The sequence below is a fragment of the Cucumis sativus genome, chromosome 6, assembly GCF_000004075.3.
Source record: "Cucumis sativus cultivar 9930 chromosome 6, Cucumber_9930_V3, whole genome shotgun sequence".
Classification (NCBI taxonomy): domain Eukaryota; kingdom Viridiplantae; phylum Streptophyta; class Magnoliopsida; order Cucurbitales; family Cucurbitaceae; genus Cucumis; species Cucumis sativus.
The window spans coordinates 10,487,447-10,507,653 of NC_026660.2; the positions used below are offsets into that span (position 1 = coordinate 10,487,447).

General features: G+C 31.4%; 2 protein-coding genes across 2 annotated transcripts; both read left to right on the plus strand.

Annotated features, from left to right (window-relative positions):
• Positions 1 to 6,306: 6,306 nt before the first annotated feature.
• LOC101214410 lies at positions 6,307 to 12,283 on the plus strand. The gene is made up of 8 exons (XM_004145774.3): positions 6,307 to 6,530; positions 7,095 to 8,161; positions 8,445 to 8,563; positions 9,637 to 10,566; positions 10,664 to 10,967; positions 11,186 to 11,351; positions 11,635 to 11,740; positions 11,840 to 12,283. Exons 2-8 carry the CDS (start codon positions 7,376 to 7,378, stop codon positions 11,952 to 11,954), a joined length of 2,526 nt encoding a protein of 841 aa, XP_004145822.1. The 5' UTR covers positions 6,307 to 6,530; positions 7,095 to 7,375; the 3' UTR covers positions 11,955 to 12,283.
• A 3,247-nt stretch (positions 12,284 to 15,530) lies between these two features.
• On the plus strand, positions 15,531 to 20,075 carry LOC101214649 (serine carboxypeptidase-like 51). Its single transcript, XM_011660111.2, has 13 exons — positions 15,531 to 15,709; positions 15,812 to 15,906; positions 16,409 to 16,516; positions 16,633 to 16,873; positions 17,395 to 17,438; positions 17,528 to 17,595; positions 18,269 to 18,374; positions 18,470 to 18,684; positions 18,818 to 18,887; positions 18,986 to 19,036; positions 19,210 to 19,262; positions 19,510 to 19,642; positions 19,763 to 20,075. The coding sequence occupies exons 1-13, from the start codon at positions 15,568 to 15,570 to the stop codon at positions 19,829 to 19,831; spliced, it is 1,395 nt and encodes a 464-aa protein (XP_011658413.1). The 5' UTR covers positions 15,531 to 15,567; the 3' UTR covers positions 19,832 to 20,075.
• The last annotated feature ends 132 nt before the right edge of the window (positions 20,076 to 20,207 follow it).

The window sequence follows — 20,207 nt, forward strand, 5'->3', positions numbered from 1 at the left end:
AATCGATATCAAAGTAACTAATCTAACACTGTTCAATCCACGTGTATATGATGCTCATAAACACGAGTTGAAATTTATTAGTGTTCTTTTTAGAAAAAAATAGGAAGACGGGGAGATTTAGTTTAATTTGTAGACCCATAAGAATTTAACCATTTCCTCATGGGGGTATTTGAATTGTGTTAAGGATGATCATATATATATATATACATATAAATAAAAAATGGCAAAGGCATATGGGCACAATGTGAAGAGAAGGACAAAGCAAGGTCCATATGCATAATTATATAAAGAGTGAAAGACAGGCAACCTAACACCCAAATAAGTGTTATTTGCTACCAATTAACCCTTTCTATCTTTATCTTATTGTCTCATTGTTCTTTGTATAGACACTCCCTTTTCCCCCCACAACATATTTGTTCTTTTGTAAATTGTCATTTCCACTTTACAATAATTCACTATTATTGTTATCATTATTTCATTATATTGTTGGAGTAAATTTTGACCATAGAAAATGTTAGTGGTTAATTCAACGAAAGTAAAGAGAAAAATGAGTTTAGACAAATCTTAGAATTAATTAACCGTATATATAAATTGAAACGTAAAATATTAACGTTGGTTTGACTAGCTATCTACATTTTGTTACATAGTTTTTTGTTTTTGAAATTTGGATTAAGCTTAAAACTTCTTTACTTTACAAACCAAAAAAGAAAATCATTCTAAGCAAATGAGAAGAAAAAAATGGAATGCTTATCAAGTGAGGTCTAAACAAAATTGGTAAGTAATCTATAACTAATCTTTAAACTTTAAGCAAGTTATAGGATCATGCAATGTGAAAATATTGCTTTCATTTATCATCTATCTTGTCGACACGTAGTTTTTGAAAGATAACGTGGACTAGAATATCGTAGAAGTGCACGGACACCGACAAGATTACGTTTTCACACGTAAATAGATGTCGAAATTATTTTGGAGAATGCAATTACAAATTGATTTCATATACCACACATGATGATGGATAGATTCTCGAAATCTCATGAAAAAATAAATTAAAGTTTAAGGCTAGCTAAAGTTTATTGACTTTATATGATACCTCTAGAACTAAAAACTGTAGTAGATAAGAAATTATTTGTTGGAATCAGAATGTGATCACTACATAACAATCCATAAAGGAAGAAGTCAATTTGGGTAAATTTAGGGTTTGTGTTTAGATTCTTGTGTTTGTCTTTATTTCTCATCAACATGGATCATAGTCTCATAATCATTCAATCAATTACTAGGTACTTGCATTTATATCATACATCTGTGCCAAATTATAGCCTCCATATATAAATTTGGTGGTTTTAATATTTTGGATGAATTTTTATTTAAATTCTAATTCTATTTTTTTAGTTTCTAAACCTCAATTATGTACGATTAAGGCCATGTCTATTTTGAGGAAAATGTAATCCAATATTCAATAGTAATTTGAAAAGTTAGCCCTAATGTTGTTATGATATTTATCTTAACAAAATATGGATCGAAGTCCCGTTATAAAATAAGTAAACAATAAATGTAATCTAATTGTAGGTAAGGCGAGGACGACCAATATAATTCCCTTTAAAAATCACGTAGAAACTACTAGTGGTTTTTAAGTACTTTGGAAAGATTTTTTTTTAGTTTGTATCTACTAAAGTTAACGTTTTTTTGTTAGTATAACAACTATGAAAATATTTGGCGATAATCGAACTCCGACCTTAAGACTAAAGGTCATATCATGTGATTTAACCATTATAATACAACCGCAATATACAATGACGATATTTTGCTACAAACCCTCATGTATATTTAATTATACACTACACAAACTCTAAACCTAACACTAGTGATTAAGACACCAACAACAATCAACTTTCCTGGCTAGCTAAAGAATAAAAGTTTGAATTCCACCATATGATTATATTGTTATAATTAGAATTTTTAAATTAAATGACGAATTCCAACCTCAATATAGATTTGGTAGTTTAAGATAATTACAAGGTTACTCAATGAATCATTTTAATTTCTTTTCTACATATATTTTTCTAAACTTCCAATTTTATATCGGTTAGTTTTACCTTTAAATTTAAAATATAATAAAATATCTAAATTTATCAATTGATATTAACCATCACACTATTCATCAATATCACTTATAGACATTAATAAAAATCTCTATTAATGTTTATTACTAGATGGATTATAATTTTTTTTTTTGCTATATTTATAAACATTTAAATTCATATTTTGATAGATTTAAAAACAAGCGAGAATAAACACAAACTTGAAAATTACATTATCTACCCCTCCAATTTAATTGATATCTATATATATATATATAATAAATTGAAAGATTTAAATAAAAAAATTGGTGAGGCATTAAGTAAGGCCACGGCGCAGTTGTAAAAAGCAATAAAATGAGAAATAAGAAGACAAATAAAGGTGTGTGTTAATTAGATGGGGTCGACATTGTATTAATAGGGGAAACACAAAGGAGAATGGAATGGAAAGTTGCAAACAATTAATATTGAAGCGAACTTAGAATAATTAATTTAGTTGGAAAACAAAATTTTAAAAAAATAATAATTATAAGAAGAAGAGAAGTAATTAAAATAATATTATAAAAAGAGTGAAAAAAAGTTAGGTTTGAAAGAAAAAAGAGAAAAAAGAAAGTAATTCCATGGGGTTAAAGAATTATGATTGGGTGGCCAACTTTATATTTTCTTTAATGATTAAAATAAGTAAGGCAAGCCCTGTTATGAACTTTTGGTCGCACCCCAATTATTTAAATAGATAGCTTTTGGCTAAACTTAGGATAAGATATTAATTGTATTCATAGATTTCATGCACTCTATCATATGCTTCCTCTTTCTTGGAAATAAAGTTGGTTTTTTAATTATATGTATTACATATTGTGTGTTTAGGGTTTTTTGTGGGACTTTGTTATGAGTTAAATATCTTATAGTGTTTTCTTTTTTATATGTATACTTTTAAAAAGATAATCATTTCTGTATTTTCAATAAATAGTTTAGTTCCCATCAAAATATTAATTTTAAAAAATTATTTACGCTTCATAACAAAAAGCATAAAAGTTTATTATAATTTTTTTTTACTGTTTTCCTTTGGTTTTTATTTCATTTTGCATGAGAATTATTATTATTATTATTAATATCAATAAAAGTGAAAATTTGAAGGAATAAGAAGCTATTTGTATTGATTAGAGAAAAAGGTTTATCAAAGAGTTATTTTTCACAATTTTTTTTTATAGAAAGAGTTTTATAAATAAACTTAAAAAATTTCACTTAAAACTACTTTTGATTTAAACTAAACACACCCTAAATTATGATTTATTGAAAGAATTACAAATAGAATTAGATACTGAATTTGATAGCAGAGATTAAAATGTATTTTAATTATTAAATTTTATGGGTGGAGTGTTGAGTGAGTAAAGTGGAGATTGTAGGGTTTTTGATGGAAAAATAAGTTTGCAATAAATTAGAAAAAGAAATAATAATAATTTTAATTGGTGGAAATTTGGAGGATAATTTTTTAAAATTTTTTATTTTATTTTAGTGGTGTGTGTGTGTTGAGAAATTAGTGCAAAGAGTTTGAAAAACAACAGACAATAAAAGGGAAATTGATTTTGACCTAAGTTTAGGGGAGTGAATGTGATCATATTCTACAAAAGTCATCATTTAGTGGTTTAAGTGATAAAATCCTTGTTACTATTCTAACCATTATTTATTTTTGTGTTAATTATTGGGAATTATTACTATTGTTTTTAATATAGCTACCTTCTAAATAAATAACAACTTAAAAGAAAACAATACTTTCCCACCAATTAACTTGTTCGAGTTAGTAAAATTTAACTTTACTATATATGGTTAACAACTCGTAGCTCTATACTTGAAATTATCGTTGTTTATTATTTTAAGTAACATCGGTATAAAAGAGTGACTTTTATTAATTAAATAAATAATTATTAAATAAAATAAATTCTATTTAATCATTGAATTATGTTCATGTTTACGAATTTATTGAATGCTCAACTCCATTTGGACGAGGTAGAAAGTGAGTTACGATTTTTTATGGATGAAATGATAAAAAATAATAAAGACTTTGAAAATTTCAAATGAGAAGAAAAAAATAGAATAAAAATTGTAAACAAAAGAGAATGATCCCTTGAGTTTGCACCGAATCTAAAATGAGTCGAAACTATTCCTACAAATCTTTCGAGAGAAAGTTAATATAACAATTAATATGTGAAAATTGGAAGCCATGGCTAACATCATATCACAAATGCTTATTAATGATTAAAAGTTTTTGTTATCAAACATAAATATGTGTTAGTATAGTTAAGCTTTAGTTTGTTGTTAATTGCACGTTTTGAATTTAATGATATTAGAAATTTTACCCTCCAAAATATTTGAGATCGAGTCATAAATGACGTAATATATACTTAACAATCTTTACCATTAATTCGTCATATCAATTTAAATATTTTATTCCAAGAGAAAAATCCAACAGTGAACTTAAAAAAAAATGTACTCCTTCAACTCTTGTCTCTTTGACCTCTAATAAACTTGAAAAAAAAGTGTATAATAGATAAACGACCTCGTAACATATTCAAAATGGTTTTAAAATTCATTTCGTTGACGAATTTTAAACAAAAAAAATTATTATAAATGATAAAAATTTGTGAAAAGATTTACGAACTATAACAAAAAATTTAGATTCTATAAATAATCGATAGACACTAATAACTAGTACTAATAGAAGTTTTTTTGTTGGTGATAAAATATAAAATTTTACCATATTATATATATATATATATATTTATTTATTATATTATATTTGAAAATGTCACCATTTAAATCCAACCTATTTTTTTCAGGTGATTATAGAAAGATAGAAAAGAAATCTTATAAATCATATAAATATATTCATCCTCCTTTGTGTGGTAGGTTTTTTGAGACCTTCCCCCCTTTGACTAGAGAGAACTATATCAAATTAATTTGAGAGCCTTTTAATAATTAGCCCAACCTTTATAATACTTTTCCCCCTCCTAAATTTATGTCATTCTTTTTTATATAATATTGTTTAAAATATGTCTCTTTTAAAAGAAAAATATGAAAACCATAATCATAGAGCTAATAAAATTATAGAGAGGAAACAATAATAATAAAAATTAAAGAAAAATGATAGCCCTAATTGTTTGTACCACTAAAAAGGTGAATTCAATGACCCTCACAAACAAATAATAAAAGGACAAAAAATGGCTATAGCTAGCTTCAATGTGCCACTTGCTCAATTATAGTGCTAACATTTCATTTTTCAACTCAATTCTCTTGACTAATTCATAACTACATCCAAAATAATAATCAACAAGTCAAGTGATTTTTACATATAGATAAAATCTATTTTCTTTAAAAAAAAATTGATATAAAATGAATATGGTAATAGATATGGTATGCCACTACTAATGATGTTTTATATATTAATATTATTATATCATATGGTTATTAATGCATTAAAATGTCTCAACGGGACTGAATCCCCATGTGGTGTAAGGCTTCATGATTTAATTTCGAAATTATTTTATTCTTCTCCCAATAAAATGATTTTTAGGATATCTTTTTTGGTTTAGTTTCTCTCAATTATTCACACTCATAATATTAAATAAAACAATAACAAAAAGGAAAATTAAATGTATGTGACTGCACTACCGACAACTCCTCCCAAACCGGAACGACGTGTCGGATGACGGTTGGGAATTCAATTTTTTTTTCTTTTTTCTTTTATTTTTTATTTACTTACTTTCCAGTTAATTTTATGAATTGGAACGTTTCCATAAAAGAAATTACTTTTTTTTTCTTATATATTTGGTAAGTTTGTTGACTTTTAGTTTGAAGGTTTTCAAGAGAAGTTATATAAAAAAACAAACTATTTATCTTACAACTACAATAAAATAAAAGGAAAAAAATCTACTCAGATTGAATCAATTTTTTTATAATTATGAAAGAAATTTGTGCAATTACTGACGAACCTTTCTTATGTTAATAATTAATTTATTTTCCTATTTTTTCCGGTTAATTTGAAGAATCGGAAGGTTCGATAAAAAGGGGAGAAAAAAAAAGATGATATATATATATATATATATATTTAATTTTAAACTTGGAGGAAAAGGACTTGTGCCACGTGGAAGGGGTGATATGGCGTTTCTCTAAATATTATAGACGTTAGAATTACGGCAAAAATAAAATTCTGGGTAAGAGGGAACGAAACGGTGACGTGTTGTGGGTTTAATATTTTAGAAGTCGCCGCTCTTTCTTCTCTCTCTTTGTAACTTTCTATACAGCTTTAGATTTCGTTTCCTTTACTTAGAAACCATAGCCAAAGGGCTTCATTCCTACGTTTTTCTTCCTCCTCCTTCTCTTCTTCTTCTTCTTCCTCTTCTTCTTCTTCTTCTTCCCTTTTTTCTCTGCATTTCATCTCTTTCCAGATCACCACAAACCGTAAGTCTTAGTTTTCGAATCGATTACATATTTCTACCTTTTCGTTTTCACCACTTCTTCTTTTTTCTTTTTATTATTATTCTGATGGTGATGATTATGATTATGATGTTTATTGTTTGGTTGAGATTGTTGATCTTTTTGTGTGGATTTGTTTATTTGAGTTGTTTGTGAAATTGAATGTGGATTCGATTTTGTGTTTTGGTCGACAAGGAAGGCGCGGAAATGAATGTAAAGGAAGGTTGGAATCTATTGGTTTCGATAATTGGATTAGAAGAAATGGTGTTTCAGTGATGGAGTGTGTTTGTATTTGGATTTTATTTTTAATCGTTTGAAGACTAGTGTGTGTGTGTGTGTGTGTAATGGTGGAAAATTTGGGAGTCAAACACCGTGTTTTATTTGTATGGTTCTTTGAAATTTCTAGGTAATTGTTAGGGCTGTGATGATAGATTGATTGATTAGACTTCAATTTACCATAATGTTTCTGTGGTGTTCAGTTTGTGGCTATGTCTTATCTCGTTGAGATTGAAAAATTAGAGTAACGAATCTTTATGGTTTTTGATGCAGCAAAATTGAGGAATCGATGTACATATGATAAGTTTTCTCAAGGCTGTTGGATTCAATGCCGGAGGGAATCAAGGATGGGACAGTATTTTCGAAAGTAGAGATCGAAGAGGATGGCCGTGTAATTCTTTGTGAAGATGAGAAACATGGGAACAGTCAATTCACGGATGCAACCATACTGATATTTATTGAATCATAAAGCTTTAACTTCTAATAATAAGTTCGTGCCTATTTATGCGTTTTCAGTGACGGATTGAAAGATTAAATTAATAGTGTGTTGAAAAATGGCTATTGCTGGTCTACATAATGTTTCTGTTCTTGATTCTTCATTTATTAGAGAGTCTCAGTCTCAAGCATCAAGGCAGTTAGGGAATGAAAGTAGTGTAAGCACCCGGGCATCCTCTCTTCGACGTATATGGAGAGGACTTGAGGATGAGCAAGTGGTGAGAGGCACGCAGGAGAGCATTAGTGAAAGATCTACTGATCTCTCAAGAACTGAAGCAGCGGAAGGTCAAAGTACTGTACAGGGTGATGATTCAGAGAACATGGGGATGAATATTAGTGAGAATGATATTGACACTTGGTCTGACGTACAGACTGCTTCACAAAATGATGATGAGGAATCTGGTGAATTTGGGGTTGTTGAGAGGGAGAGGGTTAGGCAAATTTTTAGAGAGTGGATGAATAGTGGTATGGGGGAACAAACACCTAACGTTTCCCAAATGAATAATGGTTCAAGGGCAGAGTGGCTTGGTGAAACAGAGCAGGAGAGGGTGCGAATGATAAGGGAGTGGGTGCAAAAGAATAGCCAGCAGAGAGGCACTCATGGTGTAAATGGGGAAGTCCAAACTGCTGAGATTGGTACTCAGGTTGCACAAAGGTCTGATGGATCAGTTGGAAGCCAGAATGAAGGCCGGATCCAGCATGCTCGGAGGGGTATTCGCAGGTTATGTGGCAGACAAGCTCTCCTTGATATGGTCAAGAAGGCTGAGAGAGAAAGACAAAGGGAAATTCAAGTATTGTCAGAGCAACAAGCTGTATCAGGCTTTGCTCATCGCAACCGCATTCAGGTTAGACAAGTTCTATTCCTTTTTTCCCTTTTCACTATTCCAATTAGTTTTTCGTCCTTTGCATGCATTGGATAGTTTTGTTCTTCCCTTGCTTGTTGAAGGTGACAAAACACCATTTTTTTATGCCGTACATAGTCTAAATTTTTTTTCACTCTAGAAGGAAATTCTTAATTATTTACAAACTTGGCATGTTTATTAGAGTTGATCTTTTTTTTCCTGTTGTTTCTCTGGGTGCCCGTAAGTATCAACACTGACTATTCAATCCTGGGATATTACTTTGCAGTCATTACTCAAAAGTAGATTTTTGCGAAACAGTAGATTGACTGTGAATGCAAGATCTGTATCTGTTGCAGAATCTGAGTTGGGCCTTTTAAGGCGAAGGCATACAGTCTCTGGCTTGAGGTACTTCTGACACTTTTTATGCCTCGTTATTGGGCCTCATGATGATACTTTTTCTACTTTAAAATTACCGAAGTTCTGTAGTATTATTTTTGGACGTTGTACTTGTACCCTTCAGGGAAATTTTGCTACCTTGCAACAGAGGAACACCCAAACTATTTTGTTTAGTGTTATTGGTGTTAACGTTTCCTAGAATGATTTTCCTAATCTCTTAACTGGATTATAGATTTTTCTCATTCTAAAGTTGGTATTATACACTCCCCAGTCTCTTTCCTAAACAGCTCGCTTGAAGATCTTACCCTGCTAAAGCCTATTTTTCCAATCCTTTATTGCTGGATATTTAAGAGAAATTTTGAGAACGGAAATCTAGTGACAACTTACTGCCAAGTAAATTGCTATCAGTATTATCTGCCATCAATGCCACCACAATCATCATTGCCATGTAAGATGAAACTATTTAATGTCTAGTGACTTTCTTAATGTTTACTACAGTGTTAGGAGGTTAGTTTACGTATAACCAAGGCCTGAAATAGTGCTCAATTTCATATGGGATCATATCTTCCCACTCCAGAAGTTACAAGGTTCACTACCTAGAGCTTATAAGCCTTTGTTATGTTGCTAAACTCTTTTTTTGCATTAGTGTTAACACTGATGGACATTTCTTGTTTTCCTCATTGGCATTGCCGCATTGACTTCATTACAAGTCAGGAAACTCAAATCTAAGCACTGGGCATTGGGATTAAGCGTTATTATATTCAACCAAGAAATCTTAAGTCCAAAGTTCTCTACCTGCTTAGAAGACTAACATTCAATCACTGCTGCTGAATGTTGTGAAGTTGAGGAACAGTTAGCTATTCTGAATATTCCGAAAAGTCAACTAAGCAAAAAAAATCTAATTCACTCTATTCAGAACAAAGTCACGTTGTGTTTCCTTCGGTGTCAACCTTTAATCATTCCTGATTGTATTTCACTTAAGTTCACTGGCGACCTGACCTTTTTTGTTTATCGTTCTATAATGTTGTAAAACATGTTCCACTTTTACAATAATAATGATATTGTGACTTTCTTTCAAGTAGGGAAGGATTCTTCTCCAGATTGGACAGTTCTGTCCAAAGTCAAGCTAGTAGCCGGCATTCCGACACCACCTCTAACAGTGATGATGGTGATTCTCTAACTGACCTGAATCGTACTGGGAGTTTTGAGGTGCTAGATGATCTTCGTGAACATTCTGGGATTGTTAACGTGGAAAGTCACGAAGGCTCTCACAGCACTGGTCTAACTGAAGTTAGGCCTGATCCAGAAGGAAGTACCTCTGAAGCTAGGGAAGAACCTGTTCCTGTGGTAGAAAGTTCTGAAAAACAGGTTGCTGAGAGTGGTTTAGCCAGCCAAACACCAGATACCAACTCTACGGAGATGAGAGATGATTCAGGTCAAGGTATGAGAAGCATTTTACAAGAAACTGCCTCAAATCTTTTATACCGTGAAATTCCACAAATCGATGCTGAGGATCATACTAGTGTACTGGACACTGAACCTTCCATTCAACAAGATAATACTCATGATGAAAATGTTCATGATGGATCAGTATTTGATCATTCGGAAAGATTTCAAGACAATGACCTTGAAAGTGTAGATCCACAAGAATCTAACACCCACGATGAGCTGAATGAAGACCTAGGTACAGTAGTTGAGCCAAATGATCGGCAAGCATCTGGTTTTCAACAGGATGAATGGGAAAATAGCATCGAAGAAGATATAAACGAAACTCATATGGAAAGTATTGGTACTAATTGGTCGGAAGAATTCTTGAGTACGACATATAGAGATATTCATCTTCAAAATGCCCCTGAAGCTTCCCATGAAAATGCTATCTTTGTGGAGGATGTGCCGAATTGGTTTGAGGGCCTTCCCAATCGAGAAGCTACATCAAGCCGAAGGTTGGAGACCTTTTATTTTCCTGAAGATGATAATGCGCATAATGGGGAAATCAGAGAACTTTTAAGCAGGTATTATAAAATTTATTCACTGACAACACATGTGCGTGCTATATTCAGACCTTTCTAAATGATGAATTTACATTTGACCCGTTTATTAATTATGCAGGAGAAGTGTTTCTACTCTTCTTAGCAGTGGTTTCCGAGAAAGTCTTGACCAGTTAATACAATCTTACGTAGAGAGGCAAGGTCATGGTTCCGGTAACAGGGATATGGACGAGATGATGCCTCCTTACACATCTGCCGAGCAAGAGCAAGAGCACGATAGGCAGAGTGAAGGTCAAGCGGGTTCCGTTGAGAGCCATTCACTTGCTTTGCCTCTGCCACCTACATTGCCCTCTCGGCCACTTTGGGATAATGAGTTGAGCAATGGTAGTTGGTCACGACGTGATTTCCGTCAGCAATTTGGAGCTGTATGTCTCATCATTGTTCTCTTGTCTTTTTAGGTGAAGTCAGTAGGGTGCAAAGAAAATAAAAAGAGTAAAAATGCAAATACCAATGCTAAACCATTTATGAGAGTGCTCTTTAAGTCTCTATGTAGCGAAATTAGAATCAGCGCGATTGACTTTTTAACTTAATCGCTGTTATCACTTTTTTTCTTTTTTAACTTATCTCTTTGCTGAATTTTCAGGATTGGGAAATCATTAACGATTTGAGGATTGACATGTCGAGGCTGCAACAGAGGATGAGCAACCTACAGAGAATGTTGGAGACATGCATGGATATGCAACTCGAGCTGCAGCGCTCAATAAAGCAAGAAGTTTCTTCTGCATTAAACCGAGCAGCTGGTTCAGAAGGTTTGTTTTCATTCTTAATGCAACTGAGTTCTTTAGTTTTTATCATTTAGGCTTCGTCAATTAATGGCCTATGTGGACCCCAACCAAAAAAGAAAAAAGGAAAAAGAAATAGTACTTTTTTTTGTAACCTCCACATACCTTAGTCGTACGAGGTGTTGGGCAGGCCCTGGGTGGAGCCGGTGGTGCCCACCTTATGTTTGGGGCTCTAATTATAATAGTTAGTAAAATGACATGATACAGTTTTTAATGTCATCAACTGATTGCATATCTATCACCTCCACAGAGATGTTTGAAGACAGTTTGCCTGATGACGAACCCAAATGGGATCGAGTAAGAAAGGGAATTTGTTGTATATGCTGCGATAACCATATTGATGCTTTGTTGTACAGGTAAGTCCAGCAAACTTTCTGTCTCTTTTGGTGTGTTTATCTATGGTCCCAAGTTTCACTCTTTAACTTTATATATTCTCTCTCATTTACAACTTGTAGATGTGGGCACATGTGCACATGTTCAAAATGTGCTAATGAGTTGGTCGATGCTAGGGGAAAGTGTCCGATGTGTCATGCGCCCATTCTAGAAGTGATTCGTGCTTACTCTCTATGATGACTTAGATGACAATAATGGAAAATGATATTACTTACTAGTGATTCATTCATCTTCATCCTCTTGTCGTTCCGTCCCGGTTGCCCCTACTGATTCTTCTCGTCCTGATTTCTATACATATATAAAGTTTATTTGTACGGTGATGGACGATTGAAATAATATATATGTGAGCTTTGTAATTGATTAAAATCTGGCCAGAATAAATGTGTTGAGTGCATTTAGAAACCTTATTTAGGGGGGAATTTTGAGGATTTGCTAATTGTGGTCAGTGTTGAATCTTGATGAAACTTACTTTTCTAACTTAACTCCCTACACAAGTCTTGAAATCTCTTCACCTTTTTCTTTTACCTCGAAGATATGCTTTTATATTGAATACTTTCATTTTGTAGAAAGAAATTGAGTGCGACCCATGAATTATGTCAATTCGAACAATTCATCAGGGTGCACTTCATTTTGTTTGTTTATTTATTTAGGGTGAAGCGTATAAACTACTTTTTTTTTTTAAATGTCGGTTACAATTATATTTTCAAGCTTTTTAAATGTAAAACTTAAGTTCTTAGATTTAATGCAAGTACTAAAAATGGAGTCTCAAATTTATCTCATTATATAATTGTAACAATTGTATATGTTTTAGGTATTATTATGACTCATTTGGATTACAAATATTGTTCTACAAATTATTAAATCTAGTTTTGAATGTAAAAATATGTAAGATAATTAGTGTTTGAAGAAAGTTCAATATATGTGTTTAAATTTATCAAATTTGTATATAGGAATCGAAAACAAATAATTATTTAGCTTTATACATTTTGTATATAGAAATCAAAATTAAATAGTTACTTAAAAAAACCAATTCACAATTTCATATTTTCCAAGGTCTCCAAAGATTTGGCATGCAATAGGTTGGTACCATATCACATGGATCTTGAATCCAATTCACATTTTCTCATTTAAAGTTTTGCTAAGAAAGCTACCCTCCATTATTTGAAAAGAAGCACAAAGTGTGGCAAATCCAAGATGATAGGTCCTTGCAAAGTTTGCCAAATCCAATATACTTGAATGAAATATTATGCTGTACTTTTAATCTATTCCGTCATGAAAAAACTGATTCAAACACCACACTAACACTGTTTTTTCCTCTCTTCAGACATACTTATCGTCGTTGATACCAATATACCGATCACAAACGTCTGCTTTAGAAAAATGATTATTCCTCACCCTTCCATAATTCATATCAATTAAGAGCATTAGTGTAATGTAATGAGAAAATTGAAGTAATTCCATGAAGAAAAAGACAACAATACCCCTTTTCTACCCATCTAATTTTAGAAACAAAGTATCAACAATCTTTGCCAATTTCAGATTTCCTTTGGTAACTTTACATGTACACGTGTGTTAGAAAGTCAGCGTTTCTTTCCAAGGAACCTTTCCCAGCAAAGTTTATCCTCCTTTAGCCACGTGTCCCCACCTCCACCCATCTTCCTCCTGACGCCGTCCCGTTCAATTCCGTCGACCGGCAAACGGGGCAGGACACGTGTAAGAACAGCCACCTATCGATGCAATCAGGATGAAACACGTGTTGACAAAACGGTATCGTTTTAACCTTCTCCTCCGCCTCAAACTCGCTCAGACAAATCGGACAATCCACTTGAAGCTTATCGTCGCAACGGTAAGCAAAAACCGGAAGCGACCTCACAACCGCCCGGTCCACACCGTTGGCGGATGAACTCGACGCCGTATGCGGCGGCCGGAGGAGGGGCGGCGGTGGAAAAGGGTAGCGGCGTTCGGCGAAGCGGCGGATGTAGATGGAGAAAATGGTGAAGAGAAAGAAAAGGAGGAGGAGGATGAGGAGGATGAAGGCGGTTTTCAGGTTGAAGGGTGGGAATAATTGGGAAAATTTGAAGGAATGAGAAGAAGATGAATTTTGGGTTGTGGTTTCAACTTCAAGAGGACGGTCGGGGGATGGGAGATTCATGTAGTCGGAAGCTTCTAGAAGGAGCTTGCGGTGGCAAAATTGGGGTTTCATGGTGAAAGTACGGCGGCGGAAGATGGAGAATGAGAGGTTGAGAGGAGAGAGACCGACGGCGGGGGATTAGAAGAGAAGGGGAATTGGATAAGAGCCGTTGGAGAGATGTATGACGTGGACTTTTGGGGGTAATTTCTAAATTCAGGTTCACTCAAGACTTGATAAGTCCATTTGGTGTTTAGGTTTCAAGATCCCACGATATTACATTATTAAAATTGATTGAAATTATACAACTTAACTAAAATTATTGAGATGTGTATGTCGAGTTGAGGGAGTCAAAATATTAAAGAAAGTAGTCATGCAAGAATCGTTAAGTTTAGTATTACAAAATCATGTTGAAAACATATTATTCAAACATAAACTTTGGATTAAGTTACACTCCAAAATCATTTCATTCAACCTAATAAATTAAACTTTATATGTTATTTTCATTCCTTACACTACAAAATCATTTCATTCAATCTAATAAATTAAACTTTATATGCTATTTTCATTCGTTATAGACAGGTTAGTTGTCAGGTTAGTATGATTAAGAATAACATGGACTTAAAAAATAGATTATCATATTAAAAAGTTAATGATTTATTACACAATGATTATCCCTATCTCTATCATATTATCATATTAAAAGCAGAGAAGAAAAATGGAGAATCTTTGTATTCCCATTTTATCCCTACATTTTCTTATAATACCTATTTTACCCTCATATAAGCGTTCCAATTTTTAGCAATAATACAACGTTCATTTTCATTTTCTTTTTTCTTTTTCTCATGTGGTAAAAAAGAACTAAAACCACCCCACGTACTTACTAACTCCTGAGTATACACTTTTGTAATAAAAAAAACATGTAGAAGAATAGCCAAATTCTAAACACTTCAAAAACATAATAAATTCAATATATATAACTTCAAAAAGATCACATTTAATCACTTATTAGATATGCTGTAAAGAAACCTGATCAACCTCCCACATAAATTCCAATAAATATTAATGAAAAAATTAGAGAAAAAAGTATACAATTACTTGATTATTAATTCCCACGAAAAAATAAATAACCATTTTAATCTAAATAATCACAATAAATATTAATGGAAAATCATACCTTAAAAACTAAGCTTTCTGTGGAATAAATATGGTCTAAAACAAATCCAATGAATAGTTACATATGGAAAAAAAAAAAAAAAAAACTAAGCTATTAGACACATCCACTAACCCAATCCCAATAAAGCATAATATCTTCAATTAAACCATAAATATGGGGATTCATCGTCCCCATGCATCCCTATGAAATAAATTGAAATTAAATGTAATTACCTAATTAAGATTAGTAATCCTAAAACCCCAATTAAAAAAGAAAGAAAAGCATAAGTTAGAAAATCCAACGTAAATCCGTTGTCATTCTGTGTCCTTAAACGAAGCCTTAGGTAACATTCTCTGTTTCCATTGTTTCTTATTTTGTCTTAATTTGCGTTTGCCGTCCCCTTCGTTTTTTCTTCTCTCATTTTCCAATGCTCATATTCTATTTTAATTATAAATACAATTGCTTTCATTTAATTATATATAAAAAAAAATCTGAATTTCTCTCTAATGGGTCAGAAACTCTTTCTTCTTCTTCTTCTGATTGTTGTTTCTTCTTCTTCTTCTCTGTTTCAATTTGGAATTTCCAGTAGTATTTCTCACAAATCTGGAGATGGAAATGAAGAATGGGGTTATGTTCAAGTTAGACCCAGTAAGCCAATTTTTCTTTTTCTATTTTTAAATCACTAATTTGAATTTAATTAAATAGATTGTTGATTAGTCGTGATGTAAATTTTGGTGTGGTGTACTTCAGAAGCACATATGTTCTGGTGGCTTTACCGAAGCCCTTTCAGAGTGAAGGATGCTTCTAAGCCATGGCCGACCATTCTTTGGTTGCAGGGCGGCCCGGTGAGCCCTTTTTTCTACTTTTCCAATTATATAATTTAGTTACTAATTTGAATAACGTTTTTCATTTGAATGATCTTTTTTCTTCTTTTTTAGAAAATCATGTTAATCAATTTGTATTTTCTATCTTTTTGTTGAGTCATATATTTTATATTATATTAAGTTTACAACAATTAAAGATGTCAATAAGTTTCTTTTCAATTTGAAATGATAACTAATATTAGGTATAAGAATGATAGATCAATAGAATCAAGGAGGGTCAATAAGTATGTTAGAAAAATTATTTTAAAGAATAAAATTGATTAGCCGACTTTGACTAATCGGTAATCAAAATCGTTTCAAACATGCATTTACTTGTTCATAATTAATTAAATTGTAGCTTATTTAGAAAAACGGTTTAGGATGTGCACCACTAATTGATATAGTTAGCAAAATTTATGTATATATGTGTATGTAAAATGTGATCTTATTCTTAACAAATGATTTTGGAACTATATGAAAACAGGGTGGGTCAGGAACTGGGTTTGGGAACTTCCTAGAAATAGGGCCACTCGACTCCAACTTAAAGCCAAGAAACTCAACATGGTTACGAAAAGCAGACCTCTTATTTGTGGTAATTAGTTCACTTCTTTTTTCCTTTTAATTTAATCAATCAAATTATTGCATTATTGTTTTTGGTTTTCTTTCCTTCTCAAAACAAATATTATTCTTGTTTTCATATTCAAATAGGATAATCCTGTTGGGACCGGATATAGCTTTGTCGATAATTTAGGACAATTTGCAAAAGGCGATTGGGATGCGGCCAACGACATGACGACTTTGCTAACTAAGGTTTCTAACAATACCATCGGCCTACACAACACTCCCTTTTACATCTTCGCGGAGTCTTACGGTGGAAAATTTGCTGTCACTCTTGCTTTGTCCCTCCTCCGCTCCATCCAAGCTGGCCATTTGAAGCTTAACCTTCGAGGTACATTTTATTTAAATATATACTTATGGTGTCACGTTAGGCTAATTTAAATCTTCCAATTTTTTTAAAAAAATGGTGTCGACCTCTCTTTATCTCTAACCAACCATGTTTTTTTATAGCTTGATTTTTCGGTTTATCATACTTACTCATAATATCTGTATATCAATAAATTTAGAATATAGCTAAATCAAATATGTCATCTCTATCTGTATGATTGTTAAATTTAGAAGGAGAACAAAAAGAGAGCTTGTATAATGGAGAATTAAGAAAATAAAATGCAAGCATGTGGTTTTATTCTTGGGTTAGAATCGTATAAATATATTGTCTTAAATATTATATTGCTTTGGTAGGTGTCACATAAAAACTACTATCCTTTTTATATCTTACCTTATACATAAAAATAAAATAAAACTTTTTTTAAAAAAATTTAAATTATGCTCTTGAGGTTTAATAAGAGTAATTTATATTTATCCTTGGAACTTAATTATTAATTTAGAAGCATGTGGGATTTTGATTTGAAGGGGTGGCCTTAGGAGACAGTTGGATATCACCGGAAGATTTCACCGTTCGTTTTCCCAATCTCTCAATCTCAACCGTCAATTTAATCAATTAAAATGAATATATTAATCTTTGTATCTAAAAATCATCATACAGTCTTCCTGGGGCCCTCTTCTCCACGACCTCTCACGGATCGGCAGCGTGGCACATCAGATATCTAATGAGTCAATCTAAATTCACCTTTTCTTTTCTTTCTATACCTATTTAATCAATCATACAAAAAAATTTAGTGTAATAAATGGTATGTTGGAAACATTTTTTTTAAATAGCAAACTAAATTAAAATATTTATAAGTTATAACGATATTTTAGATTTTATGAATAATAGACAATCTGATTGCTACGTCTATTATTAATAGAATTTGAAAATGTAAATATTTTATAAAATTTGTTATTTTTTATAATTTTTTTTATTTTTTATTTAGTTTTTCATTTTTCATTTTTTCTACTTTTGAAAAAAAAATCCTAAAAACGATTTATTCATAATTTTTTTTCACACATAAATAGAAAGTGTTGATTATTGTTTTGATATTTGTGTTTGGTTTTTAAATTAATTTTTTCTCTTATTTTAACTGTGGATTTTTCATTAGTTTTTTAAATATTTTCTCTTAGTTTCTCTTATATATATTTTTTTTAAATACAAGATATAATTCTTAATTAAATTTAAAAAATAACAAATGTTTCCCAAATTACGTTTTCATTAGTTTTCAAATTTTAACTTGATTTTTTTTTAAATATTGATAAAAATAGATAATCAAGTAGAATAATTTGAAAAAACAAACAAATAGTTATTACATGTAAATTTAATTATGTACAAAAATATGTTTTTAAAAAACAGGATAGCATTAGAGATCAGTGATCAAATTAAGAAAGGAATGTACGACAATGCAACAGTTTCATGGAATAATCTCGAGGATTTCATTGTAACAAGAAGCAACGGAGTGGTATGTTTTTCCTTTTCCATATTATAAAACATTCAATTCAATTGATAATATTTGAGACTAACGGTTATATTTGGTATGCACGTTAACGTTAACAGGATTTTTATAACTTCATGTTGGATGATGATATGGATCCAGTAGTCTCAACAACAATAAACATAGAATCAAATAGCATTGATTCCATGAAATTAAAAGGACGAAAACCTTCATTCTTTAGTTACAAAAATTACAAGCCAGGTGGTGAGGGAAACTTAGATGCTTTGATGAATGGCCCAATTAAGCAAAAACTCAAAATTATACCACCAGATGTCACGTATGTAACTAAACTATATACCATTTTATTATATTCATACATACACCTCTTTTAAATTAATGTATACACATGTATATTTCATTACAAATATAATTGAATTGGTGAGTAAATGGTGAATTTTTTGCATGCATAGATGGGGAGGTCAATCAGACAAAGTCTTTGAATTTTTTACGGCAGACTTCATGAAACCAAGGATTAATGAGGTATTAACCAACCTAATTTCAATATTATTAATTAATTACTCGTTGATTATTAAATCATTTCAATATAATTTTTACTTATCGTTCTTTGTGATGATCAGGTTGATGAGTTGCTTGCCAAAGGTGTCAATGTCACTATTTATAACGGTCAAGTAAGTATTTTATTTTTTTTGCAATATATGAAGTTGATAGCAATTGAACTTGACTCATTTTGACAATAACACGACTTGTTAATAGTATTTTCTAATCGTTATTAGTCTATGGATTTAAGCTAATTTTTTTTGTTAAGTGAGATTTAATGAGCATTAATTTGATTGTTTTTTAGGTTGATCTTATTTGTTGTACCAAGGGAGTAGAGGCATGGATCAATAAACTCAAGTAATTTCTCTTTTTAAGTGATATATCTCTATACGTTTTGAACAATGATTAAGTATAGTTTAAACATGTATCTTGATAGGACCTCACGTTCGTCACATGGCAAAATAACAACCGTTTTTTTAATCCAAAATTTCTTACCACATAATAAGTTTTTATTGAACTATTGAATGACTATGCAAAGATAAGTATAGTCTATATGTCGTAATATTTTTTAAACTGTTACTTATTGTTGTTTTTTTCTATTAAGGTGGAATGAGCTAAAGTCATTCTTAAACACAGAAAGAATTCCTCTATTTTGTGGGAAAGAGAAAGGAACCAAAGGCTTCATTAGGTCACACAAAAATTTGAATTTCTATTGGATCCTTGGAGCAGGCCATTTTGTAAGTTATATACTCATACTCATACACATGTATATTATTTTATTTTAATCTTTCAAATTCATATACCTTTATTTTGACTCTTATTACTTACTTATGATTTATAAATAATTTTATATGCAGGTTCCGGTTGATCAACCGTGTGTGACATTAAACATGGTGAGCGCAATCACAGAGTCACCAGCTTCTTGATCTAGCTATTTTTTAACGACGAGAAATAAAATGAAAAACAAAAACACATATTTTCTATTTAGAATATAATAAAAGACGTATAGAAAATAATGAAATGTATTTAATAAATGAACCTTTTTTTCAAGTGTATTAGTACTTTTAAATAACAAAAATCTTTTGTGTATTATTATTTGTGTATTAAAGTTGTTGTATGATGTAAATAACCAAAAAGAAAAGTCTATACCTAATTTGTACACTTTTTATATATTTTTTTTCTAATAGTAAATTGATCATGAGAAAAAAATATACCCGTATTTCATTTTAACTAAACTCTTTGATCATTTATAAACTAAAACAAAAGTAACGATGCATTTCGATAAATACTGAAGTGTCTCTA

What these genes read in the sequence shown, in the direction of transcription:
- LOC101214410 (XM_004145774.3), top strand. Translation starts at nt 7,376, where the DNA reads ATGGCTATTGCTGGTCTACATAATGTTTCTGTTCTTGATTCTTCATTT. An exon ending in ATCAGAGAACTTTTAAGCAG is followed by an intron (nt 10,567 to 10,663) that starts GTATTATAAAAT and finishes TTAATTATGCAG; the next exon opens with GAGAAGTGTTTCTACTCTTC. An exon ending in ATTGATGCTTTGTTGTACAG is followed by an intron (nt 11,741 to 11,839) that starts GTAAGTCCAGCA and finishes TACAACTTGTAG; the next exon opens with ATGTGGGCACATGTGCACAT.
- LOC101214649 (XM_011660111.2), top strand. Translation starts at nt 15,568, where the DNA reads ATGGGTCAGAAACTCTTTCTTCTTCTTCTTCTGATTGTTGTTTCTTCT. An exon ending in GCACATCAGATATCTAATGA is followed by an intron (nt 17,596 to 18,268) that starts GTCAATCTAAAT and finishes TTTAAAAAACAG; the next exon opens with GATAGCATTAGAGATCAGTG. An exon ending in TGAAACCAAGGATTAATGAG is followed by an intron (nt 18,888 to 18,985) that starts GTATTAACCAAC and finishes TGTGATGATCAG; the next exon opens with GTTGATGAGTTGCTTGCCAA.